At 46.1% G+C, this 22,213-nt stretch overlaps 1 protein-coding gene and 1 pseudogene across 2 annotated transcripts in view; one reads left to right on the top strand and one right to left on the bottom strand.

Annotated features, from left to right (window-relative positions):
• Positions 1 to 20,854, bottom strand: part of Nlrp5 (NLR family pyrin domain containing 5) — a 39,885-nt gene extending 19,031 nt beyond the window's left edge. The window contains exons 1-5 of one of the 2 annotated variants that reach the window (XM_057761796.1): positions 20,796 to 20,854; positions 6,989 to 7,066; positions 4,379 to 4,429; positions 2,373 to 3,939; positions 165 to 335 (exon numbers count right to left, since the gene is read on the bottom strand). In XM_057761796.1, coding sequence (XP_057617779.1) covers positions 165 to 335; positions 2,373 to 3,939; positions 4,379 to 4,429; positions 6,989 to 7,066; positions 20,796 to 20,814 — 1,886 coding nt within the window. In that variant the 5' untranslated portion in view covers positions 20,815 to 20,854. The remainder of the gene's footprint in view (positions 1 to 164; positions 336 to 2,372; positions 3,940 to 4,378; positions 4,430 to 6,988; positions 7,067 to 20,795) is intronic. The other variant, XM_057761797.1, reaches the window with a different exon arrangement.
• LOC130869588 (GTP-binding nuclear protein Ran-like) lies at positions 13,123 to 13,936 on the top strand (annotated as a pseudogene).
• Positions 20,855 to 22,213: the final 1,359 nt, after the last annotated feature.

Raw genomic sequence — 22,213 nt, forward strand, 5'->3', positions numbered from 1 at the left:
CACCTCTGAGTTTTTTCCAGTCAGCTCCCATCCTGAGTTTCTGGGAACTTGCTTCATGCACCCTTTATAGTGCTCATCCTCTCAGGGTTTATAGATGGGCCCTGTCTAGGCAGGAGAAGCCTGCCAAGGGAAGTCCTGCCTTGTAGCCGGCTGGTGGTACTTACATTAGATTCTGTACATTACAGGCTGGATTCCTCAGTTTGAGACATAGTATCTTCATGGCCCATTCCTTCAGGACACTGCTACCCAGATCCAGCTTATTCAGTTTTGGATGTGTGCTGAGTACTGAGCAGAAGTCCTCCCACAGCTCCATGATGAGGGACTTACCCTGTGACCTGTGTCAGCGAGGAGAAAACAGAAGGACTGAACAGGTGGACATCCCCGGGGGTATGCTAGAGTGCTCAGGATCCTCACAGCCCTCCCTGTCACAGGCGACTTAAAGTCTAGCACCCCTAGTGGTCAAATGGTGCAGCTGTATTGTTATGCCATTAAAAAAATCTTATTTTAAAGGTTACATGCATGCATGCGTATGTATGCGTGTCTATGGGTGGGTATGTACATGCGTGCGTAGGTGTGCCCATGGAAGCCAGAAGATGGCATCAGATTTTCGTGGAGCTGGAGTTATCAGCAGTTATGAGCCACTCAGTGTGGGGCTAGGAAACAAGTTCAGGTCTGAAGAGCAGCAGGTGCTCTTTAACTGCTGAGCCATCTGTCCAGCCTAGATTTGTTTTAAAGTCTGGAGATGATACAATCATCATCTCATCTCTTGGATTAGAGATTTCCACTTCCAGTTAGCTATGGCAATTAACGGAACAGAACAAGATGCAACAGCCAGGTATATGGCAATGGAACTATTGATACTCCTTAGCAGCAGAGGAGGATTACAGGACCCTTGTCCTGAGGTGCAAGCCCAGCTCTTACTTCCTCTCCTCCCTCAGGTGCAAGGAATTTGGGAGGGTGCCAGACTATATGTGGAAATAAATGGCTAAAAACAACTCCATGACACAGTTTCCCATGAGGCCGTTATCTGCACGAGGGAGACTTTATTAGGATGCTGTTGCTTTGGGTTATCCAGGTTTCTCTAAGCAAACCCAATAAACTTGCTGCTTCACCAAAATAGTTTTGGTAGAACGATAACTCTAGGCTTTTGTTGGCTTCTTATGTGGGGCGAGTAGAGGTTTGCTTGTATCTCTCTAGGAAAACATTACAGAGCAAGCTACTATGAGAAATAAACAGGGACCTCTAGAAGGAAGACATGGTACAGGAGCCCCACGCTGGCGTATTGTTACAACATGGGTCTGTCCCTTTAAGACATTCTTGGGGACTCCAGACCTCACAGGTCTAAAGAGACCAGATGTGCCTTCCTGCACATATCTCTAGAAAAGTCATAGCCTGTGCTGTGACTCGCGCCAGCTCTCGACTTATGGTCCCTGGCTCCTCCAGGCTTTGTGCCACGTGTCTGTGGTAAGTGCAGTCAGCTGTATGCAGAAACAGACACAAAGAGGGCCATCAGCTGAAGCGGAGTGAGTGAGCACTGTGCCCCGCACTTCTCGTGCGTTTGTCTTTAGGTGGCAGAGAGTGATGTGTTTTCAGGTAACAGGAAGGCAAGAAGGATTATTGGAACAGACTGCGTGCAAATGGTGAATGGATCATGTAGGCATGCGGACTCGGAAACAGTCAAATGCCAGCTGGGAGAAGGAAAAGTCTGGAGCCTGGCACTAGTCTCCCAGAAAAAGATTTCACACAGAGCAACCCACCTTGTTGGAGAGACTGAGGCAAGGCCAGGAGTCAGCGGTGGGCAGGGATTACGCCATTTAGATGTGCATGGCCTGCACCTTTACCTCACTGCAGGATCCAAAGATGGGCTATGCGGAGGGGCATCAATAGAGACCTACTGATTTTTGTCCCTTTTTTCAATGTGGCAACCCTGAACAGATATTTTTTCTGCATTTTACTACAGTTTGGCTGTTCTAATTGGCTTACGGGTGGAAGCTAGCTTGATGCCGCTACCTCCTGATTGCTGGGTTTGTGGGTGTGCACCACATCCCACACAGTCTGTGCAGTGCTGGGGATCGAACCTTGGGCTTCATCCATGCTAGGCAAGCAGTCTCCCGAGATCTGTCTACCAACTGAGCTACATCCCCCCAGCATTGGACTCTGTTTTAAAGGGCTTATCTAGCAGCTAACGATGACCTAGACTTGTCAGGTCCTGTTAGTAAGTAAAAGACCAGGGGTCAGAACTGACCACCCCATGAGCCCAAATGGTGAGACCCTTTAAGATCCATCTGGTACCCTAAATATTTCTGAACGCCATGTCTAACCAGATAACATACAAAATTACTAACTTAGGACGAAAATCATCTGATACTCACTGCGGGAGAGCAACGGGGCACAGCTCAGCATTCTTATCCACTAAGATGTCTCTGACATCCACCCGGAGTGTCTTCAAGTTCTGACAGTGCTGGAGACAGTAGGAAGATACCATTAAGTCCATCTTCTGACTAACCTGAAGCCACACTTCTTGGAAGCTATTCAGAGCCCAGCAAACAAATTCTTCGTCCTGAGACTCAAAGAGATAGTAGAAGACATCCAGAACATCCGCTGGGCTGGTGGCGCTGACCTGCTGACCCACTTCAAAGACCCAGTGTTGGAGCCTCTGCTTCACAGCAGGGGACACAGAACATCCAAGCAGAGCCTCCAGGGTCCTCATCGTGTCCTTGTTCATGAGGCCAAATAGGAAACGCTTCATCCCAAGGAGGTGAGTGTTGAAGTTGGTTCGCTTCAGCGTCATGATGCTCCTCTTTGGGTTTTCAATGAACAGACAGTGCTGATTCCACTTCTTCAGCCCCTTTAAGAGGTAGTATAAGGCGGCACAGAAATCCTGCAGGCTGAGGTGGAAGAAAATGTAATACTGCTTGGTGCTGTCGTCAACCTGGAGAAGGATGTTCATGTGAAAGAGGGCCGAGATCGCAGCCTCCTTTAGGCCGTAGTTTTGCAGGTCATCATCGTAGAACACCGACCTCATGTTCCACACCCCCTCCGCCGCCATACTGCACAGACCCATTAAGGTAACTTGCTCTCTGTGACTGAGGCAACTCTGAAAAGGCTCTCTTGGGGTGAGCTGGTGGAACACCAAGGTGGCATACAAACTGGTAAGAGTCCAGCAGACTGGGGCGCATCTCTCTCCCAGTTTCTCCTGTAGCTTCAGAGCCTCACAGACCAGCGAGCATATGGCGGGGACTTGACACTGGTCAAATATCTGGTTGTTATCTATCACAGTACGGACCACGTGCTTTCTTTGCTGGTCATCGGAGATGTTCTCGAGGAGTAGCCGAGTCCTCCTCATTGCCGACAGTCCTCCAACCAATATGTAGAGGGGCGACACTGCCAATGACTTGAGCTTTTCTAGGTCCGTGTCTCTGGTGGTGATTATGAGACAGGATTGGGGTAGGAGGACCTTCATCAGGAGGCTGTACATCAGGATGTATATGGGCTGCTCATCTTCCCAGTCTCCAGAGGGCCTCATGTCATCCTGCAGGAGGGCCAAGTCCAGGTCGTCAAAACCATCCAGGACAAACAAGAGTCTTTCAGGTTTGGACATGATCGTTGCCACTGAAGCCTGCAAGTATGGCCACTCCTCGGAAATCAACTCTGCCAAACTGCTCTTCTCTGTCCATTTTATTTCTCTAACAGAGAAGAAGAAGGCATAGGACATGTCTTGGTAGAGTTTACCCTGTGCCCAGCCCAGAACGATACTTCTGGCCAAAGCTGACTTTCCAACGCCTGGTTTTCCATGTAGGATGACAGTATGAGGCCAGAAGGCTTTCTGGTACGACTTGAAAGCCTTGAGCAGCACCTGCATCTCTGGGCTGTCATAGTGTACTTCCACGCGTGTGTCAAACTTGGCTATCACGTGGGCCTTATAGCTATGCAGGCCATCTAGATGGTATGAGGTCAGGGAAGAGAGCAGAAGAAAAACAAAATTTGAAAAAACTTCTATGTAGTTGAAACTGACATGTATATCTTCAAGATAAGTCTAATTAACAATGGCCTACAACATCTCAAAAATAGAGGAGAGGAATCTGAAGGGACTTACAGTAAAAAAATCTCTAATTTTGATCAGGGTAGGTAATTACTCTCAGCTGTGTTTAGAACACATCAAATAAGCTTGTGCTTGTGTCCAGATTGCTGGAATTATGGGTTATTTTGAACGTCTTATAAATTACCACCCAACATAAATTGCTGTGAGCCACATGGCTCTGTCCATGATGTTCAACTCCAGGACTCACAAGGAAGGTTCAGGTGAACACACCAGTGACACCAGAACCCCACCTCCTCTCTGAATGCCCTTATCATTGGCCACAGACATTTTCTTCACCTTGTTCACTTTTGTCTGCCTCTGAATCTTGTTCCTCAGCTTGAAAGAACTCTGTAAAAGGGACAGAACAAAATTGATGCAGAATTCCCCTCTGTATGCCGTGATAATAAAGAACTGTTTTGAGCAGAGTAGGGCAGAACAGAGCTAGGCAGGGGAAACTAAACTGAATGCTGGGAAAAAGAAGGTGGAGTCAGTGAGAAACCATGTAGCCCCGCTGGAGACAGACGCTGGAACTTTACCCAATAAGCCACAGCCTCGTGGTGATACAGATTACTGGAGATGGGTTTAACTTAAGATATGCGTTATCCAGAAATACGCTTATGATGTGGGAGTCCCTCTGTGTGTTGCTTGTATTGGTTAATGAATAAAGAAAACTGCTTTGACCTGATAGGGAAGAACTTAGGTAGGTGGAGAAGACAGAACTGAATTCTGGGAGGAAGAAAGCAGACTCAGAGAGACACCATGGAGCCACCAGAATCAGACATGCTGAATCTTCCTGGTAAGATTAATAGAAATGGGCTAAATCAAGGTGTAAGAATTAGCCAATAAGATGTTAGAACTAATAGGCCAAGCAGTGATTTAACAAATACAATTTCTGTGTGATTATTTTGGGGCTAAGCTAGCTGGGCAGCAGGGACAAACAAGAGGCCCCTCCCTGCAAGGCGCTTAAGCTATTGGCCAAACAGTATTGCAAATAATATGGTTTCTGTTTGATTATTTCGGGGCTGAGCAGCTGGGAACAAACAAGTGGCCTCCTTACAACACAAAATTATCGAGATGCCATCTGTGTTGACTACCCAGACCCCAGGCTTAAGGTGCACAGAGGAAGACGGGCAGAAAGAACGTAAGAGCTGGAGGATGGGGAGGAGAGCTGTGAAATGCTGTGCTCTGCACACGCTACTGCTGCTGCACACATGAAGTCGTGCAGCTGTGGTCACCTGCATGGTGAAAATCCCTCCACAGATTGGGTGGGGGCTCTGGAGACTCTACTGATGGCTGTGGAAGTCTCGGCATTTGGAGTCACTTTTGTTTGGGGGTGTGTCCTCTGGTTGGTTGTCCATGTTCTATGTGTATGTGTACACACATGTGGGTAGGTTCATGTGCACATTCAAGGGCATATATGTGGACTGGACGCTGACTTTTTGTGTCTTTTGCAATCACTCTCATTCTAAATTTCTAAAGATGTATTTATTTTTATTTTATGACTATTTGGCCTGTATATATGCTTGTGCACCTTGTGCATGCTATGCCTGCTGAGGCCAGAAGGCAGCAGATACCCTAGAACTGGAGTTTCAGATGGCTGTGAGCTGGCACAGGGGTGCTGAACACTGAACCTGTTCCTCCGGAAGAGTGGCCAGTGCTCAGAACTGCTGAGCCATCTCTCTGGAACCCAGTCTATTTTTTGAGAGTTTCTTACTAAACCTCGATCTCACCAATATATCAAGACTTGCTGGCCAGCCGGCATCATAGATCCTCCTGTGTCTGCCTCCTCTGTGCTGGTATTACAGGCACATACCACTCCCACATGGCCCTTTAATATGGGTTCTGGGACTTGAACTCAGGTCCTTGTGCAGCAAACATTTTACGGACTGAACAATTTAAGCCTCAGGACTCAACCTTATTAATACAGCTGGTTATATACCCAAACACAGCTCCATGCAGCTTAATGCAATCTATATCAAGAGTCCAGCTGACTTCCAAGAAACTGTCAAAGTGATTTTAAAGTTTATGATAGAAGCCGGGCGGTGGTGGCGCACGCCTTTAATCCCAGCACTCGGGAGGCAGAGGCAGGCGGATCTCTGTGAATTCGAGACCAGCCTGGTCTACAGAGTAGTTCCAGGACAGGCTCCAAAGCCACAGAGAAACCCTGTCTCAAAAACCAAAAAAAAAAAAAAAAAGTTTATGATAGAATCAGTGGGACTGAGAATGGCCTCCAAATTTTGCAGATAAAATGGAGAGTATCTTAGATCCGGAAAGAAACAGCATTTCAGTCAGTGGGGGCAGTGATATAAGGACAGGCTCATAGGCCAGTCAGCTAGAACTGAGAAACCCCAGATCAACCCCCCGCACCTCTGTCTAGACAATTTAGTAGAATTTTGTGTGTGTGTTATGTGGAAAGTACAGGTTGAGTGTGGATGATGATGCCAGAGGTCAACCTTAGCTTTATTCCTCATAAAGAACTCCCTTTTTAAAAAGATGTTTAATTACATGTCTGTGTGGGTATGTGTGAGCACTTGTGCCCACAGAAGACAGACGTGTTGATCTCTTGGAGCTGGAGTTACCAGTGGTTATGAGCCACCTGATGAGGGGGCTGGGAGCCAGACTCCAATCCTGGATGTACACCTGTAAGAATTCAGGGGGCCTAGCTGGGCTGCGGTGGCACACACTTTTAGTCCCAGCACTCGGGAGGGCAGAGGCAGGCGGATCTCTGTGAGTTTAACACAATCTGATCTACAGAGCAAGTTCCAGGACAGCCAGGGCTACATAGAAAAAACCTTTCTCAAAAAACAAAACAATGACAAAAAGAATTCAGGGCTCTAATTCTTTAGTTAACTATATACCACGTGGCTTTAAGTGTATCCATGTTTACACCCAACCCTGCCTGCAAACCTGGTGGCCGTTCATCATCTGATCCTTCGTCATTCTGAACTGGTCCACTGCCTTCTTCCGGGTTACGCACTGAGCTTTCTGCAACAGAGAGGAAGAGAGAATGCTGTTGTGAGTCACAGTCTGATTGCCCCAGCTGGGGACGAGAACACTTCATACCCAAAGTACCGAGGGGAATGAGAACAAGCCTCGGCTCAGGTTATGACCGGAGTCGTCTGTCATAGGACACAGATGGGCCCTTCTGCCTCAGGAGCATAGAAAAACAGCTGACACATACAGGCAAGGATGCTCCAATCTGCACTTTAACATATGCATGTAGCTGAGATGACAGACAGGTAAGGATGCTCCAATCTGCACTTTACACATGCATTCTATACTCACTCTGCTGCGTAGCTTTGGGTGGGTGACCTAATGAGGTGCTGGGTCATAGGCATTAAATGTTCATTAGTCGTCCTCAGTGCCTTCAAATTTCAGACCTACATAGCGAGCAACTACCTTGATACGTGTGAATTACCTGATTAGAGGCTTCAACTGTGTGTGTGTGCGTGTGTGGGTGCACATGCACATCAAGCGTGGATGTCTTTACTCTGTAGACACCTGCCTGGTTTTTGAAAAAAATTATGAATTTTGTTTTATGTCTGTGCGCATGCAGTTGCCCCTGGAGGCCAGAAGAGGACATAGGATTCATGGAACTGGAGTTACAGGCAGCTGTGAGCCACTTGCTGTGGGTGTTTCGAGTGGAACACTGGTCCTCCGCAAGAGTAGCAGGTGCTCTTAACCACGGAGTCATTTATCCGAACTCTGTTGCATTGGTTTGAAAGAGCATGGTCCCCATAGGCTCATATATTTGAATGTTTGGTTCTGCAGTTTGAGAAGGATTAAGAGGTGTGAGCTTGTTGGAGGAGCTTTCAAAAGTCCACAGCCCACACCAGGCCCACCCTCCCTTCTGTGCGTCTATGGATCAGAGCTCTCACTACTGCTCCAGTTCATGCTGCCTGCCATGATGACCACGGACTAACTCTGATGCTGTAAGCAAGTCCCCCATTTAACGGCTTTCTTTTATAGTTTGCCTTGGTCATAATGTCTCTTTATGGCAATAGAAAACAAGACATCCACTCACCTATTTTCTTCCCAGACAGGTTTTCTACTAAATGTGGAGTTCACCTAAGCCAAGAATGACCTTGAACTCCAGCCTCTGCCTCCTAAGTGCTAAGATTATAGGTGTATGCCACCTTGTCCTATTTATTCAATGCTGGGGACTGAATCCAGCTGGGGCTTTGTGCTACCAATGAGCTGCGTTTTAACTTACAATCATCATTTTCATCCATTCAACATATTGTCCAAAAAAATCTAATGCATGATCAAAAACTCATTTTCTATGATTTTCTATGTATGTATGAGTGTGTATGGCTGATGTGGGATTCCCCTCTGTATGCTTTGATTATCACTGATTAATAAAGAAACTGCTTTGGACCTATAGCAAAAGCAGAACTTAGCTAGGTGGGGAAAAAACTGAATTCTGGGAGAAGCCACATAGCCCCTCCAGAGACAGGTGCCAGAACCTTACCTAGTAAGCCACAACATCATGGTGATACAGATTAATGGAGATGGGTTAGTTTAAGAAATGAGTTAAAATATGCTTAAGTTATTGGCCAAACAGTATTGCAAGTAATATGGTTTCTGTGTGATTATTTTGGGGCTGACCAGCCGGGAACAAACAAGCAGCCTCCTCCTAAGACATATGGCCATATATACAAATATGTATATGCAAATTATTATTTTATGTACATGAAGGTATCAGATTCCCTGGAACTGGGGTTAGACAGCTGTGAGCTGCCATGTGGGTGCTGGGAATTGAACCCGGGTTCTCTGGAAGAACAGCCAGTGCTCTTAACCACTCAACCATCTCTCCATCTCTGTATATTCTAATATATAAATTAAAAATAGTGCATCATTAATATACTAGCAGGCATCCATGAACGACCCAGATACTGTTTACCTACCCATAAGTGTATAAATGGTTACATTCTGTCTTCTGAAAGTTGCAGCTGAGCCAAGAAGCTCTCTCACCTGCCACCAAAACCTGAGTTCAATTCCTTACACCCACATGATGGGAGGAGAAAACCCAAACCAAGAGGGTAGTCTTCTGACCTTCACAGGCATGTCTCAGCTTCCTCAGACCTGAAATCATTCCCTCTAGGAGGGAGGAGGTGGCTAATGAGACTCAGGAGGCAAAGAAAAGATCAGATATCTAGGAGAACAGAAACCTGGAAGAGTCTGGAAGGCCAGTCTCCAGCAGTAAGAAAAGGAGTGTTAACAGCTGGGGGAGGAGAGCGCAACTGCAGAGAAGAGATTCCGGACCGCCCAGCTGTGCAGAGGGGAGAGATTCCGGACCGTCCAGCTGTGCAGAGGGGACAGATTCCGGACCGTCCAGCTGTGCAGAGAGGAGAGATTCTGGACCGTCCAGCTGTGCAGAGGGGACAGATTCCGGACCGTCTAGCTGTGCAGAGAGGAGAGATTCTGGACCGTCCAGCTGTGCAGAGAGCTTTCCAGCGATGCAGCTGTTTATGCATCATCCCTGCCCCTTGTGAGTTAATCCTCACCCACACTCGTTAGTAACCCCAAGAAAAATTCATTCACCCAGTTGGACATTGGCGTGATCACTTTGTCCTACGGGTAGGTTCCGTTTTTGCCGAATAGATATGTGTACTGCGTCTTTCCAGAAAGTCTGCCAACTGTTTTTCCCTCTCCCAAAGAACAAACTAAGTCACCATCCTTGTTTTAGTTCTGTCACAGATGCAGGGCCGTTCTCGACAAATCAGAGGAAGTTAACTGACTGATATGAATTGATCCACATTATTATTATTAGTTTTTTTTCAAGATAGGGTTTCTCTGTGTCCTGGCTGTCCTGGAACTCACTTTGTAGACCAGGCTGGCCTCAAACTCAGATCTGCCTGCCTCTGCCTTCCAAATGCTGGGATTAAAGGCGTGTATCACCACTGCCCGGCAATCCATCTTATTTTCTGAGGCAAGGTCTCACTGAAACTGGAGCTTGCCATTTTGGCTTAGCTGGCCAGCAAGCTCCCAGGACTCACTTGTTTTCCCCTGCCCCGAGATGGAATTACAAGCATGAGTTGTCACACCTGGATTTTTATATGGGTTCTGGTGATTTGAACTCAGGTCCTCATGCTTGTCCACAGAATCATCCTCAGCCCATCTACCCAAACGGTTAAAAGGCTTCACAGCACGACTACCTTCTGTTCAGAATGTTCATCTTTACCCAGTGCCTAATGAAGTTGCCTTATTTCTCTGTTTTCATCTGAGTATGAATCTCATTTCATGTAAAGTGATCCTGGACTTTTCATCCCTTTAGTGTGGTATAAGAACTTGCACAGTTCATTTGTACCACCATTTTGTCGCTTTTTGTGTCCAACATGACCCCAAAGATGACACGGTCCTCTTATCTCTACTCTCTAACTGTTGTGACTCTGGCGTGTGCCATCTCATCAGGGTTACACACCATTTTCGAGAATCAGACACTTTTGCCCCCCTTCCTATCACCTCTTTGGTAGCTGATACATGGAGAACTTTAAATATGTACTCACTGAATGTTAAATGACCAAATCTCACCTCTGATACATATTGTACGTTGGAAGATACCCTATTTTAGCACCCAGCATGGGGACCTCATTTCACCGAGTGGCTTTCAGGACCAACCACAGGGCTTAAGAAGGTGTCAGCATATCGGCAGTCCTACAGCTAGACCTACACCACAGACTCGGGAAACAGTATTTACATTTCATTGCCTTCCACATGGGGCTTCTTCAGAGCAAAAAGGTACTGCAGCTTCCTGATAAGGAGGACTGCAACTTAACCTAGGGTCTGTCTTGTGCAGACTAGGCAGGGGTTCTACCACTGAGCCACATCCCCAGCCTCTCACTGGGGGATTCTAGGCCAGGTGCTCTACTACTGGGTCATGCCCCCAGTCCTTCACTGGGGGAGTCTAGGCAAGAGTTCTACCACCGAGCCACACCCCCAGTCCCTCAGTGGGGGATAACACACACACCTCCAACTTCTTCACTGGTAATGTCAAAGCAAGTGCTTTACACCCGAGCCACATCTACAGCACCTCACTGATGAATTTTGGGTAAGTGTTCTACTCCAGTGCCCTGCCCCCACACTGCCTTTTACTTTGAGGCAATATGTAATATATAACGAAGTTATCCATTTGGGCTTTAAGCTTGTGATCCTTCTGCCTCAGCCTTCTCAGCTGAGATTATAGGCTTGAACTCCTATATTCCACAATTCCTACAGTTTCTATGACCAGTTTATCTGCCCAGCCATGATATTGTTATTCTAAGTCTTAAGTCTGTAGCTGAGAATTCATCTGATAAAATAATCTTTCTTATTCCTATCCCAACCATGTAACCTAATTTAAGTGATCAATAGGGAAAAATCATTCAAGCAGGGTTTTTTAATCGGGACCTTAAACTTCAGTTCTTCATCCTTGAGCCCAGAGGGTTACCCCCAACTAGGTAACAGTGTTCTCAATAACCAAACACCAGCCACTTTCTATACATGATTCCAAGAACCCTTTGCAACGGTCTGCATTCTGCATATGATCTCTAGGAGCTAGGATTCTGAGAGATGAACCCAAGGTTCTGAACAGGAAGATGCACAGACTCCTTCCAGTAACAAATCAACTCTCAAGCCCATGCTTAGCATTTATGATGCCATCCTGTCAATCTCAACTAATCCGTCCCGGGAGAGAAGTTCCTACCTACTTCTCTCCCCATACTTCCAAGTCCATGAGGGACACTTATGTCAATTTCTACCCAATGAAGATGCAATGGATCACATTTCTTGTGGCCCAGACTCACACAGAAGAGGTGAACCCAAAAGAGTATTGGTGTTCCATTCTCATTAAGAGTTGGGATTGACAGCCAGGCTGTGGTTGTGCACATTTTTAATCCCAGCATTTGGGAGGCAGAGGCAGATGGATCTCTGTGAGTTGGAGGCCATCCTGGTATACAATGCGAGTTCCAGAAGTCAGGGCTATATATAGAGATACTGTGTCTCAAACAAACAAACAACCCCCCCCCCCAAAAAAAAACCCAAAACCAGACTTGACCCTACCAATTCTTACTTTTTTCCATCTCATTCTTGGCTTTCTTAGAGAGCATGAAGAGTTTCATGTCTTCAACGATGCAAATGGTTATGCCCCAGAAGACAGGTCCTAGGTGATTCTCCAAGAGAGAGGCTAGGTGGTCCGCAACGGTGGCATTATCCACACCGACGCTCGTGTTCACCTGTGGTCAAGCCTGAGCATTTTTTCCTTCAGTAATTGCTTACACACCCCAAGTTCTTATCTAACTCCCCGAGAAACCACTGTAGAGTGTGGCTGGAGTAGAGGGAGGGTAGTGTGCCTCCTGTCAGAGCTCAGGCTTTGGGGGAGAAGCAGACCTTGTGGTAACACACTGTGAGATGTGGGAGGCTGGGCAGGCTCAGCAGAGAACTGTGAAAGCTTCAAGTTGAATGACTGACCTCAGTCACATGAACAACCATCGCCCTTCCTCCTGGGATGGGGGGGGGGCATCCCAAGCCAAGCCTATGTCACAGGGACAGGTCTCTGTAAATCTCACACCAGTTACCCATCTGTCTGTCACCGGAATATAGAATCTGGGGCATTCCAGGGGCTAGCTCCTTAGTTCCCTAAACAACACCCAGCACAGACTTGATTTAATGTCCTGCCCTCTTAGAGGTCTCGGCCACAGTACTGTACAGAGAAAGTAGCAATAGGTCCCCAGCAGTTGCTAACAACCAGGACCCACCTTTTCAGATCCGTTCCACTTGGGGACTGTTGATAAGTTACATAAAGTCTGTAAAGTTTGGCATTAAAAGGAACTCTAGCAGGGCAGTGGTGGCACATGCCTTTAATTCCAGTGCTCGGCAGGCAGAGGCAGGTGATCTCTGTGAACTTAAGGCCAGTCTGGCCTTCATAGAGAGTTCTAGGCCAGCCAGAGCTATACAGAGAAATCCTGTCTCAAAACTAAAATCATAGATTTTGAATCGTGCTTTTGCCATCTTTCCAGCTTTAGTCGGACAGGCGCGGAGAGTCTTTCGGAAGGATTGCCGCGATGGCCGCCCAGGGAGAGCCGCAGGTCCAGTTCAAGCTCGTCCTGGTGGGCGACGGCGGCACCGGGAAGACGACGTTCGTGAAGCGCCACTTGACGGGCGAGTTCGAGAAGAAGTATGTAGCCACCTTGGGCGTGGAGGTGCATCCGCTCATCTTCCATACCAACAGAGGACCCATCAAGTTCAACGTGTGGGACAAGCCGGCCAGGAGAAGTTCGGAGGCCTGCGCGATGGCTACTACATCCAAGCCCAGTGTGCCATTATAATGTTTGATGTAACATCAAGAGTTACTTACAAGAATGTACCTAACTGGCATAGAGATCTGGTACGTGTGTGTGAAAACATCCCCATTGTGTTGTGTGGCAACAAAGTGGATATTAAGGACAGAAAAGTGAAGGCAAAATCTATTGTCTTCCACCGAAAGAAGAACCTTCAGTACTATGACATTTCTGCCAAAAGTAACTACAACTTTGAAAAGCCTTTCCTCTGGCTTGCCAGAAAGCTCATTGGAGACCCTAATTTGGAGTTTGTTGCCATGTCTGCGCTTGCCCCACCTGAGGTGGTCATGGACCCAGCTCTGGCAGCATAGTACGAGCATGATTTAGAGGTTGCTCAAACGACTGCCCTCCCGGATGAGGATGATGACCTGTGAGAGAGTGAAGCTGGAGCCCCGCGTCAGAAGTCTAGTTTTATAGGCAACTGTCCTGTGACGTCAGCTGTGCAGCGTGTGTGCCACCTTATTTAGCTAAGCAGATCGTGTACTTCATTGGATGCTGAAGGAGATGAATGGGCTTCGGAGTGAATGTGGCAGTTAAAACATACTTTTTTTTTTTAACATACTTCATTTTTTTTGGACTTGCATATTTAGCTGTTTGGAACACAGTTGTTTCCTGAATTTCAAAAATAAGACTGCTACAGTCACATCGCACTACTCAGTCAGTGGTAAAATCTTGTTCCTGTCATTCCCATTCTTTTTGTTTAGAATCAGAATAAAGTTGTATTTCAAATAATCTAAAAAAAAATCATAAAAAGGAACTCAAAGGCTAGCAAGATGACTTGGTAGGTAATGGAGCTTGTAGCCACGCTTGCTGACCCAAGCTCGATCCATGAGACGTTCACGGTGGAAGGAGAGAACTGGCTCTGGTCAGTTGTCCTCTGACCTCTATAAGCATGCACACGTAAGATACAAATAAGCAAATATTAAAGCTATGTCCAATAAATGACCTAACTGTAGATAAAAAGACTCTAAGATCAGTAATAAGACCATGGCTCAGAGGGTAAAGGCCATTTGTCATAGAAGCCTTGTGTCCTGAGTTTGATCTCCAGAACCCATGTAAAGGGGTAGAAGGGCAGATTCTACTCCACAAAATCATTCTGATCTCCACATATATGACATGACATGTATAATACACAGAAAAATTAAAAACACCAATCAAGAGAATTTAAAACAGGATAAGGACCTGAACAGAAATCCCTCCGAAGTAGATGGGTAATGAACACACACAAATCCTGGTAACCGCCAGCAACCGCAGAACAGAAATGGTTTCTCATCTGGCACTAGCCCAATCTGTTTCAGAGCCATACAGTCTTACATTTCTTCTTCTCTATGTGGCCTTTGACAGAACAATGTAGCAATCCCAAGAAATGCCCTCTTTGGGGCTAGAAGATGGATCAGTGATTAAGAGCACTGGCTGCTCTTCCAGAGGACCCAGCTTCCATTCCCAGCACCCACACGGCAGCTCACAATTGTCTGTAATTCAAGTTCTAGTGGATCTGACACCCTCATATAGACATACAGACTAAACAACGATGCACATAAAATAGGTCATTTTGGCTAGTCTGGTTTTCCATAACTCTAGCTTTGTGGTATAAAGTAAACAATTGGAGAGATCCCATAAAACAAAGAGTTTAAAGATTCAAGGGCAAATTGAAATTGCCTTGAGGTCCCATCTCACCTCAGTCAGGATGACTGTCACCAAGAAAAAGAATGGCTAGTGAGGATCCAGGGGACAGGAGTCCTTATTCACTGCTGGTGGAAACAGATTGGTGCAGCCATCTGTGTGGAGATTCCTCCAAAAAGAAAATAGATCTGCTGTTTGATGTGTCTACATGGCAAGTAACTGAACCCATCCCCCAAGGCTGCATCTTCTCCTCTGAAAATGGAAACCAGAGCCCCCACCTCTCCTTGGCCATCATGACCACCAAGTGGCCAACAGGAGGGCTGTTGGGAGTCATTATAGACTATTTTGAGACAGGGTCTCTCTATAATTTTAGCTGGTCTAGAACTTGCTATGTAGACCAAGTTGGCCTTGAACTCAGATCTGCTGGTCTCTGCCTCCCAATCTAAGCATCAGGACTGAAGGTGTACATTACCATGACTGGCTAATCCCAAGACTCCTGCATGACTCAAAACTGACACCTATTCCTTACCTCAAAAGCAAAACAAAAAAGTGAATTAACAATCCACTTAAGTTTGCAGGTATGAAGGGTGAGGTTTGGGCAGTGTTAAAATAACTACTGAGGGACTGGAGAGACGGCTCAGAGGTTAAGAGCTCTGACTGCTCTTTCAGAGGATGTGGATTCAATTTCCAGCATCCATATGGCATCTCATAATTTCCTGTAGTGCCAAGATTGGACACCCCCATAAAGATACATGTGCAGGCAAAACACTAATGTACATAAAAATAAATAAATTAAAAAAAATCAACTACTTAGTTCTGAAATGCATGACAACATAGGATCTTTAAGACCAACAGAGTTCATTTTTATAAGATTATGACTTCATCAAAAAAGTCCAAGAGATTTTTGGAAGTGCTAGAGATGATTGAAGCCAGGGCCTCATGAACATGCTATCATTAGAGACTGATTGAAGCCAGGACTTCATGAATGCTAAGCAATACAACCACTAGGGACTGAAGGCAGGACCTCCTGACTGCTGTACACACACCACCACCAGAAGCCAAAGCATCATGCATGATATGTACACACTACCAGAGATGCCAGGGTATCACACATGCTAAGCACACACTACCACCAGAGACTGAAGTCAGAGCCTCGTGCATGCTTTGTATATACAGCCCTAAGGATCAAAGTCTAAGAGGCCAATGATAATGGCACTGGGATTTGTCCCTACTGCATGTACTGGCTTTGGGGATCCTAGTCTATTTGGATGCACACCTCCCTAAGCCTGGATGGAGGGGGGAGGGCCTTGGACTTCCCACAGGAAGTCCTTCTCTTAGGATTGGAGGGGGAGGGAGGGAGGGTGAGTGGGGGAGCTGGAGGGAAGTGGGAGCAGGGGAGGAAGTGGAAATTTTGATTGGTATTATTTATAAAGTAATAAAATAATCTGCTGAAAAAAATTCCAACTGAAAACTAGTTGTAAAAACGAGGACATCAAGTTGGAAGGGAGACAGGTTTGGGGCCTCAAGGTGACACGTGAGAGGCAGAAGGGAGTAAATATGATCACGGTACCCTGTAGGCATATGTGAAACAAAGAATAAAAGTATTAAAAAGAAAAAAAAAATCACTGTTTCCTAGAGCTGAGGAAAACAGATGCAGGAAAGGGTAAGATGTTTGTATGCACTAATCTCTTTTTTAAAATTTCATTTCAAATTCTACCCACAGTTCTCCCCCTCCTCTCACCCCTCACCTTCCCTCTAGCCTACCCCAGCACCCACTCCTCCCGACCGGTAAGGGATCCCACGGGGAGTCAACAAAGTCTGGCACATTAAGTTGGGGCAGGACAAAGCCCCTCCCTCCCACATTAAGGCTGAGCATGGCATCCCATGATAGAAAACGGACTCCAACAAGCTGGCTCATGCACCAGGGGCAGATCCTGGTCCCACTGCCAGGTGCCGCAGAGACAGTTCAAGTCACCACCGTTTCCCACATGCAGAGGGCCTAGTGCGGTCCCATGGAGGCTCCACAGCTGTCGGTCTAGAGTTCATGAGTTTCCACGAACTTGGTTCAGCTGTCTCTGTAGGTGTCTCCATGATCTTGACCTCCCTTGCTCATATATTCCCTCCTCTTTGAGTGGATTCCCAGAACACCAATTTCTTTATATCTAACCCCCAAATAACTCAGATGAAATACATCAGAATAGAATTTTTTTTCTAAAATAACTCAGATGAAATACATCAGAAGAGAATCTTTTCTTTAAAAGTATATCACATATCTTAGCTGGCTTGAAGTTACTATGTAGCAGAGATTACATTTTCGCTTTTGACCCTCCTGCTCAGTGCTGGAATTACAGGCAAGTGGTGCTGGGGATTTGAGGCAAACACTCTACCATCTTAATTATCACCAGCTCAGACACCTCCCTCTGCAGACCAGGCTGGCCTTGAACTCTCCTGTCTCTGTCTGATTAAAGGCGTGCGCCACCACCACTGAGCTCAAGTACCACGATCTAAAGTTATGAACAAGATAAGCAAAGTCAGAGGCTCTCAACTTGTGGGTCACAACCCCCTTTCAAGGTAAAATGACCCCTTCATAGGAGTCTTATCCGAAATCCTGCATGTCAGATATTTTCACTAGAATTCATAATAGTAGCAAAATTACAGTTATAAAGTTGCAAGGAAAATAATTTTATGGTTGGGGGTCACCACAACCTGAGAAGCTGTATTAAAGGGTCACAGCATTAGCAAGGTTGAGAACCGCTGAGCAAAATGAATCTAATTTACACCCTCTTCATTCTAAAAATATCAATAAAATAATTAGAGGTCACTAAATTTTTAAGTTACCTTGGGGTTGGGGAGAAGAGAAGTGTGGGGGCTGGTGAGATGGCTCAGCAGGTGAAGGTATTTTCAACCAGATGACTTGAGTTACACATGATGGAGAGAGAGCCAACTCCTCAAAGCGGTCTCTTTACCTCCACATGAACCACGTCACTTAGGTGCCCATCACACACACACACGCCAGCATGCAGTGGTGGTGCATGCCTTTAATCCCAGCACTTGGGAGGCAAAAGGTGTGATTTCGAGGCCAGCCTGGTCTACAGAGTGAGTTCCAGGACAGCCAGAGCTGTTAAATAGAATGTTGTCTAACCAAACCAAACAACAAAAAGACAAACCCCAAACAGCCAAACAAAGAAACGCTGGACCTGGAACTGGTAAATGTGAGACACAGTGTGAGTACTTTTCACAGTTCCCATCCACAAAGACCACCAGCAAGTTCAATTTTCTACAATAAGCAGAAGATTGAGCAAATCAGACAACGGTCTGTGGCTTCCGTCTACACCTGACGTCATTATTATTAACAGAATTAAGGATCACGGGGAGTGTGTTTCTTGCCATACTGAGCTGAGTATGTCTTCAATGCTGCATAAGACACGGCTGTTGTGGTCCCTGTGAAGAGGAGCCCCTACTCGGGGTAAAGGGAAACAGGTACCAGCCCCTTAGGGAACTGGGCAACACAGAACTTGTAAGGGCAAACATCATGAGCAAAGACCATTTAGGACTTGATCAATGCCACATGGGTTCCTTTAAGCCACGAGGCTCTGCACCCTTGGAACACACCCAGCTGGAAATCATCAGAAAAGGGATGCTAAACAGGGGTGCAGCAAAGCAGAGCACCTCTGGGAGGTGATTAACACCTGCTAAGGGGCGTGGAGAAAATGAGATGGGCCAAGGATAGGGAGAACTCACCCTCGTGTCTGTTAAGACACATACCGAAAGGCAATCCTAATTTAAACATCATTTTGGTAAAAGCTAAGAGAAATAAACACCATTTCACCAAGACGTATTATCCCTCAAAGCACTGATAATTTTTTTTTTTTTTTTTTTTTTTTTTGGTTTTTCGAGACAGGGTTTCTCTGTAGCTTTGGTGCCTGTCCTGGAACTAGCTCTTGTAGACCAGGCTGGCCTTGAACTCAGAGATCCGCCTGCCTCTGCCTCCCGAGTGCTGGGATCAAAGCACTGGTAATTATTGAACATTGGGGTTTATAGGACTGAATGCTCGCTGAGGTAGTAGCTCACACCTGTAATCCCAGAAACTCAGGAGGCTGAGGTGGGGTGAGGTAGGGGGTGGTGGAGGGGGTGGATGTTATGACTTTCACAGCAAGACCTTGTCTTTAAAAGTCAAGACAAACAGATGAGATCAAAGAAGAGACAAATGAAAACCCAACGGCCCCCTAGAAGGCTAGGAGAAGCAAGCGTTTTCTAGGCCTCACTCAGTAGGAAGAATGTTGATTACCAGGTTATTATTAAGGAAAAAAATTTAGCCAGGTGTGGTGGCGCATGCCTTTAATTTCAGCACTTGGGAGGCAGAGGCAGGTGGATCTCTGCGAGTTCCTGGTTTACATAGAGAGACCTGTCTCAAAAAAAATTATGAGCATAATTTAAATGGTTGTATTTCTAGTAAAATTAAGATTTTTTTCTAGAAATTAAAAAAATAGACATCAAGAAAGCTAACCAGGAGCAAACAAATCTCCCAACCACTGGGTGAAAAATTCAGTCTGAAGTCTAAACGTCACATTCACACAGCTTTAGTTGGCTATGCATATATCCTGCCTCTGGCCTTCCCTCTGAAGGGCTGAAGAGGCAGGAGACCTTGGGTAAACACATCAGCCGGCAGAAGGCATGGTAGCTTTACTTTTTAGAATGATCTGACCAGCAATGTCTTCTCCCAGGAACGGACTCTTTCCTGGCGTTTGTTTTTCTGCAGGTGGGGTGGGGGAGGGTTTTACAGTATCTCATTTAATTCCACATAAACACCTATCAAAATAGAATTCTGTCCTTCATTTAGGGTTCAAAGCCGATGTTCTGGGAAGTCAAATACTTTACATGACTTTATAGCTTGGGCTAATGTACTTGAAGACATTGCAGCTTTCCTAATAGATCAGACTCCTCCTCGAAGACACAGTAGAGGAAACAGATTTGGCTGAGAAACTTTTTGGGAAATATAGGGTGGGGGTCGGGAAGTATGGAGGGCTGCAAGCTGCTGCGGCTTTCTGCAGAGTGAAGACTCTTAAACAAACAAATCCAAACAATCCAGCACATTTCTTTAGCCTGTATTTCCACTCTCATTCCTGCCTCCCAGACACACCCATTCGTTCCCAACTGTCTGGAATGATTTGATGGAAGCAGCGAAGACTTATGCCTACCGCCAAGCCTGAGGACCCAACTTTGACTCCAGAACCCACATCGTGGAAGGAAGAAGCAAATCTCGCATGCTGTCCCCTGACCTCCACATGGGTGCCGTGATGCGTGTATCCACAGAAAATAAAGAGCTTCAAACTGCTTTCTAACTGGTCAGTTTGCCACTTGCTTACCTTTGACTCAGTTTCCTCACTTGGCACCGCAGCAAACAACACTCCTGCTCACACGGCATCTCACGGACCATAAGTCGCAGTAGTTCCCAAGTCACCCCGTTAACCCAGCAACACCTCACACTCCTGCAAAGTGTGGCCCAGACATCACCCCCCGCCCGGGGCATGTCTCCAGTTAACAACCAGGTCTGGGAATGGCGAGGGACCTTCCTAAATGTCCCCTCTCCAGGTTAACTTTTTTGAAAAACAAACTTGGGGTGACACTATCTTCTTTTCTAATGAGACCCTTTGGCCTCTTAGCTCTCCCCGGCCTAAAGACAGAAGGGGAGGGTTCGTGCATACTAACTGGCCCTAGAGCAAAGATGGCAATGCAGAGACCCGGCTGGGACTAAGAAGTTACCCAGAGCTCACCTTCAGGCACAGAGTCCATTTTCTGCAAACTGGCAACCCTCGCAAAAAGAGAGCCAACTCTGTCTCCACTCCACACCCAGGTGGTGACAGCCTTTGAAGAGTCTTACGCCAGCACGTGCTTAATGCCCATTGGCTGCAAGTTCTGACTGCCCTTCCTGAAGTAGATTCGGAAAAGCTGCGCGAGCTGCATGGGGCGTGGGGCGAGCATTGGCCTCCGCCCACTCTTGCCCAGCAGCTGCTCAGGGAAGGGCTCATTCCCCTACCCCATTAGATTGTACTCAATATTTTTAAGATTAAAAAAAAAAACCCTTAAATTATGTGTGTAAGTACGGAGGCCTGGGATCCCTTAGAGTTGGATCAGGCAGTTTTGAGTTGTCTAATTTGGGGGCCGGGCACCAAGCTCAAGGACTCTGCTAGACCCAGGGCTCATAACTATTGATCCATCTCTCCAGACAAGGACTTGTTCTTACATGCAGCAGGACCTGAGATATGCTCAACTCCCACTGGGTGTTTCTGAGCAGCGTATATTCAGGGTCCTCACCTTTTAAAAATGTAGTACTTGGCATTTATTTATTTTTTTAAATTTTACTATAGGCTGACCAATCATAATTCTGTGTATGTATGAAGTACAAAATGACATTAAATATATCCATTGTGGAATGACTACATTAAGCTAAATATCATTTTTGAATACTTATGTTTTAGGGGTGAATTTGACGTTTATCTTTAGCAAGTTTTGAAATCTTTTTTGGGGGTGGTAGAGGTTTCAAGACAGGGTTTTGCTGTGTAGCTCTGGCTGTCCTGGAACTCACTCGGTAGACCTGGATGGTCTTGAATTTAGAGATCTGCCTGCCTCTGCCTCCTGAGCCCTGGTGTGTGTGTGTGTGTGTGTGTGTGTGTGTGTGTATACGTATACTTGAAGGTGCCTGTAGAGGCAGTGATCAGCCTTGGGTGTCATTCCCCAGGTACTATTTTTTTTTAAGAATTTATTTTTATTTTATGTGTATGAATGTATTCTGCCTGCATGTACATCTGTGTACTCTCTTTGTGTGTATGGTGCCCAGGGAGGCCAGAAGAGGGAATTAAATCCCCTGGAATTGTAGTTATAGGTGCTTGTGATCTGCCACATGGGTGATGGGAACTGAACCCAAGTAAGGGCTCTTAACCACTGAGCCATCTTTGTAGCCCCCATATATTTTTTCTTTTGGACCTAGGGCCTTGGGCTTCCAACCACTGAACTAAATCTCCAACCCTCCCTCATATTTCTTCAATGATAGTGTCTCTGATTGGCTTGGAGTTCACAACCCTCTTCTTTTTTTTTTTTTCATGGGTTATGGGGCTTGAACTCAGGTCCTCAGTCTTGTACAGTGAGTACTATGCAGTTGAACCATTTCCACAGCCCCCTACAATTTATTATT

This window comes from Chionomys nivalis, chromosome 2, assembly GCF_950005125.1.
Source record: "Chionomys nivalis chromosome 2, mChiNiv1.1, whole genome shotgun sequence".
Classification (NCBI taxonomy): domain Eukaryota; kingdom Metazoa; phylum Chordata; class Mammalia; order Rodentia; family Cricetidae; genus Chionomys; species Chionomys nivalis.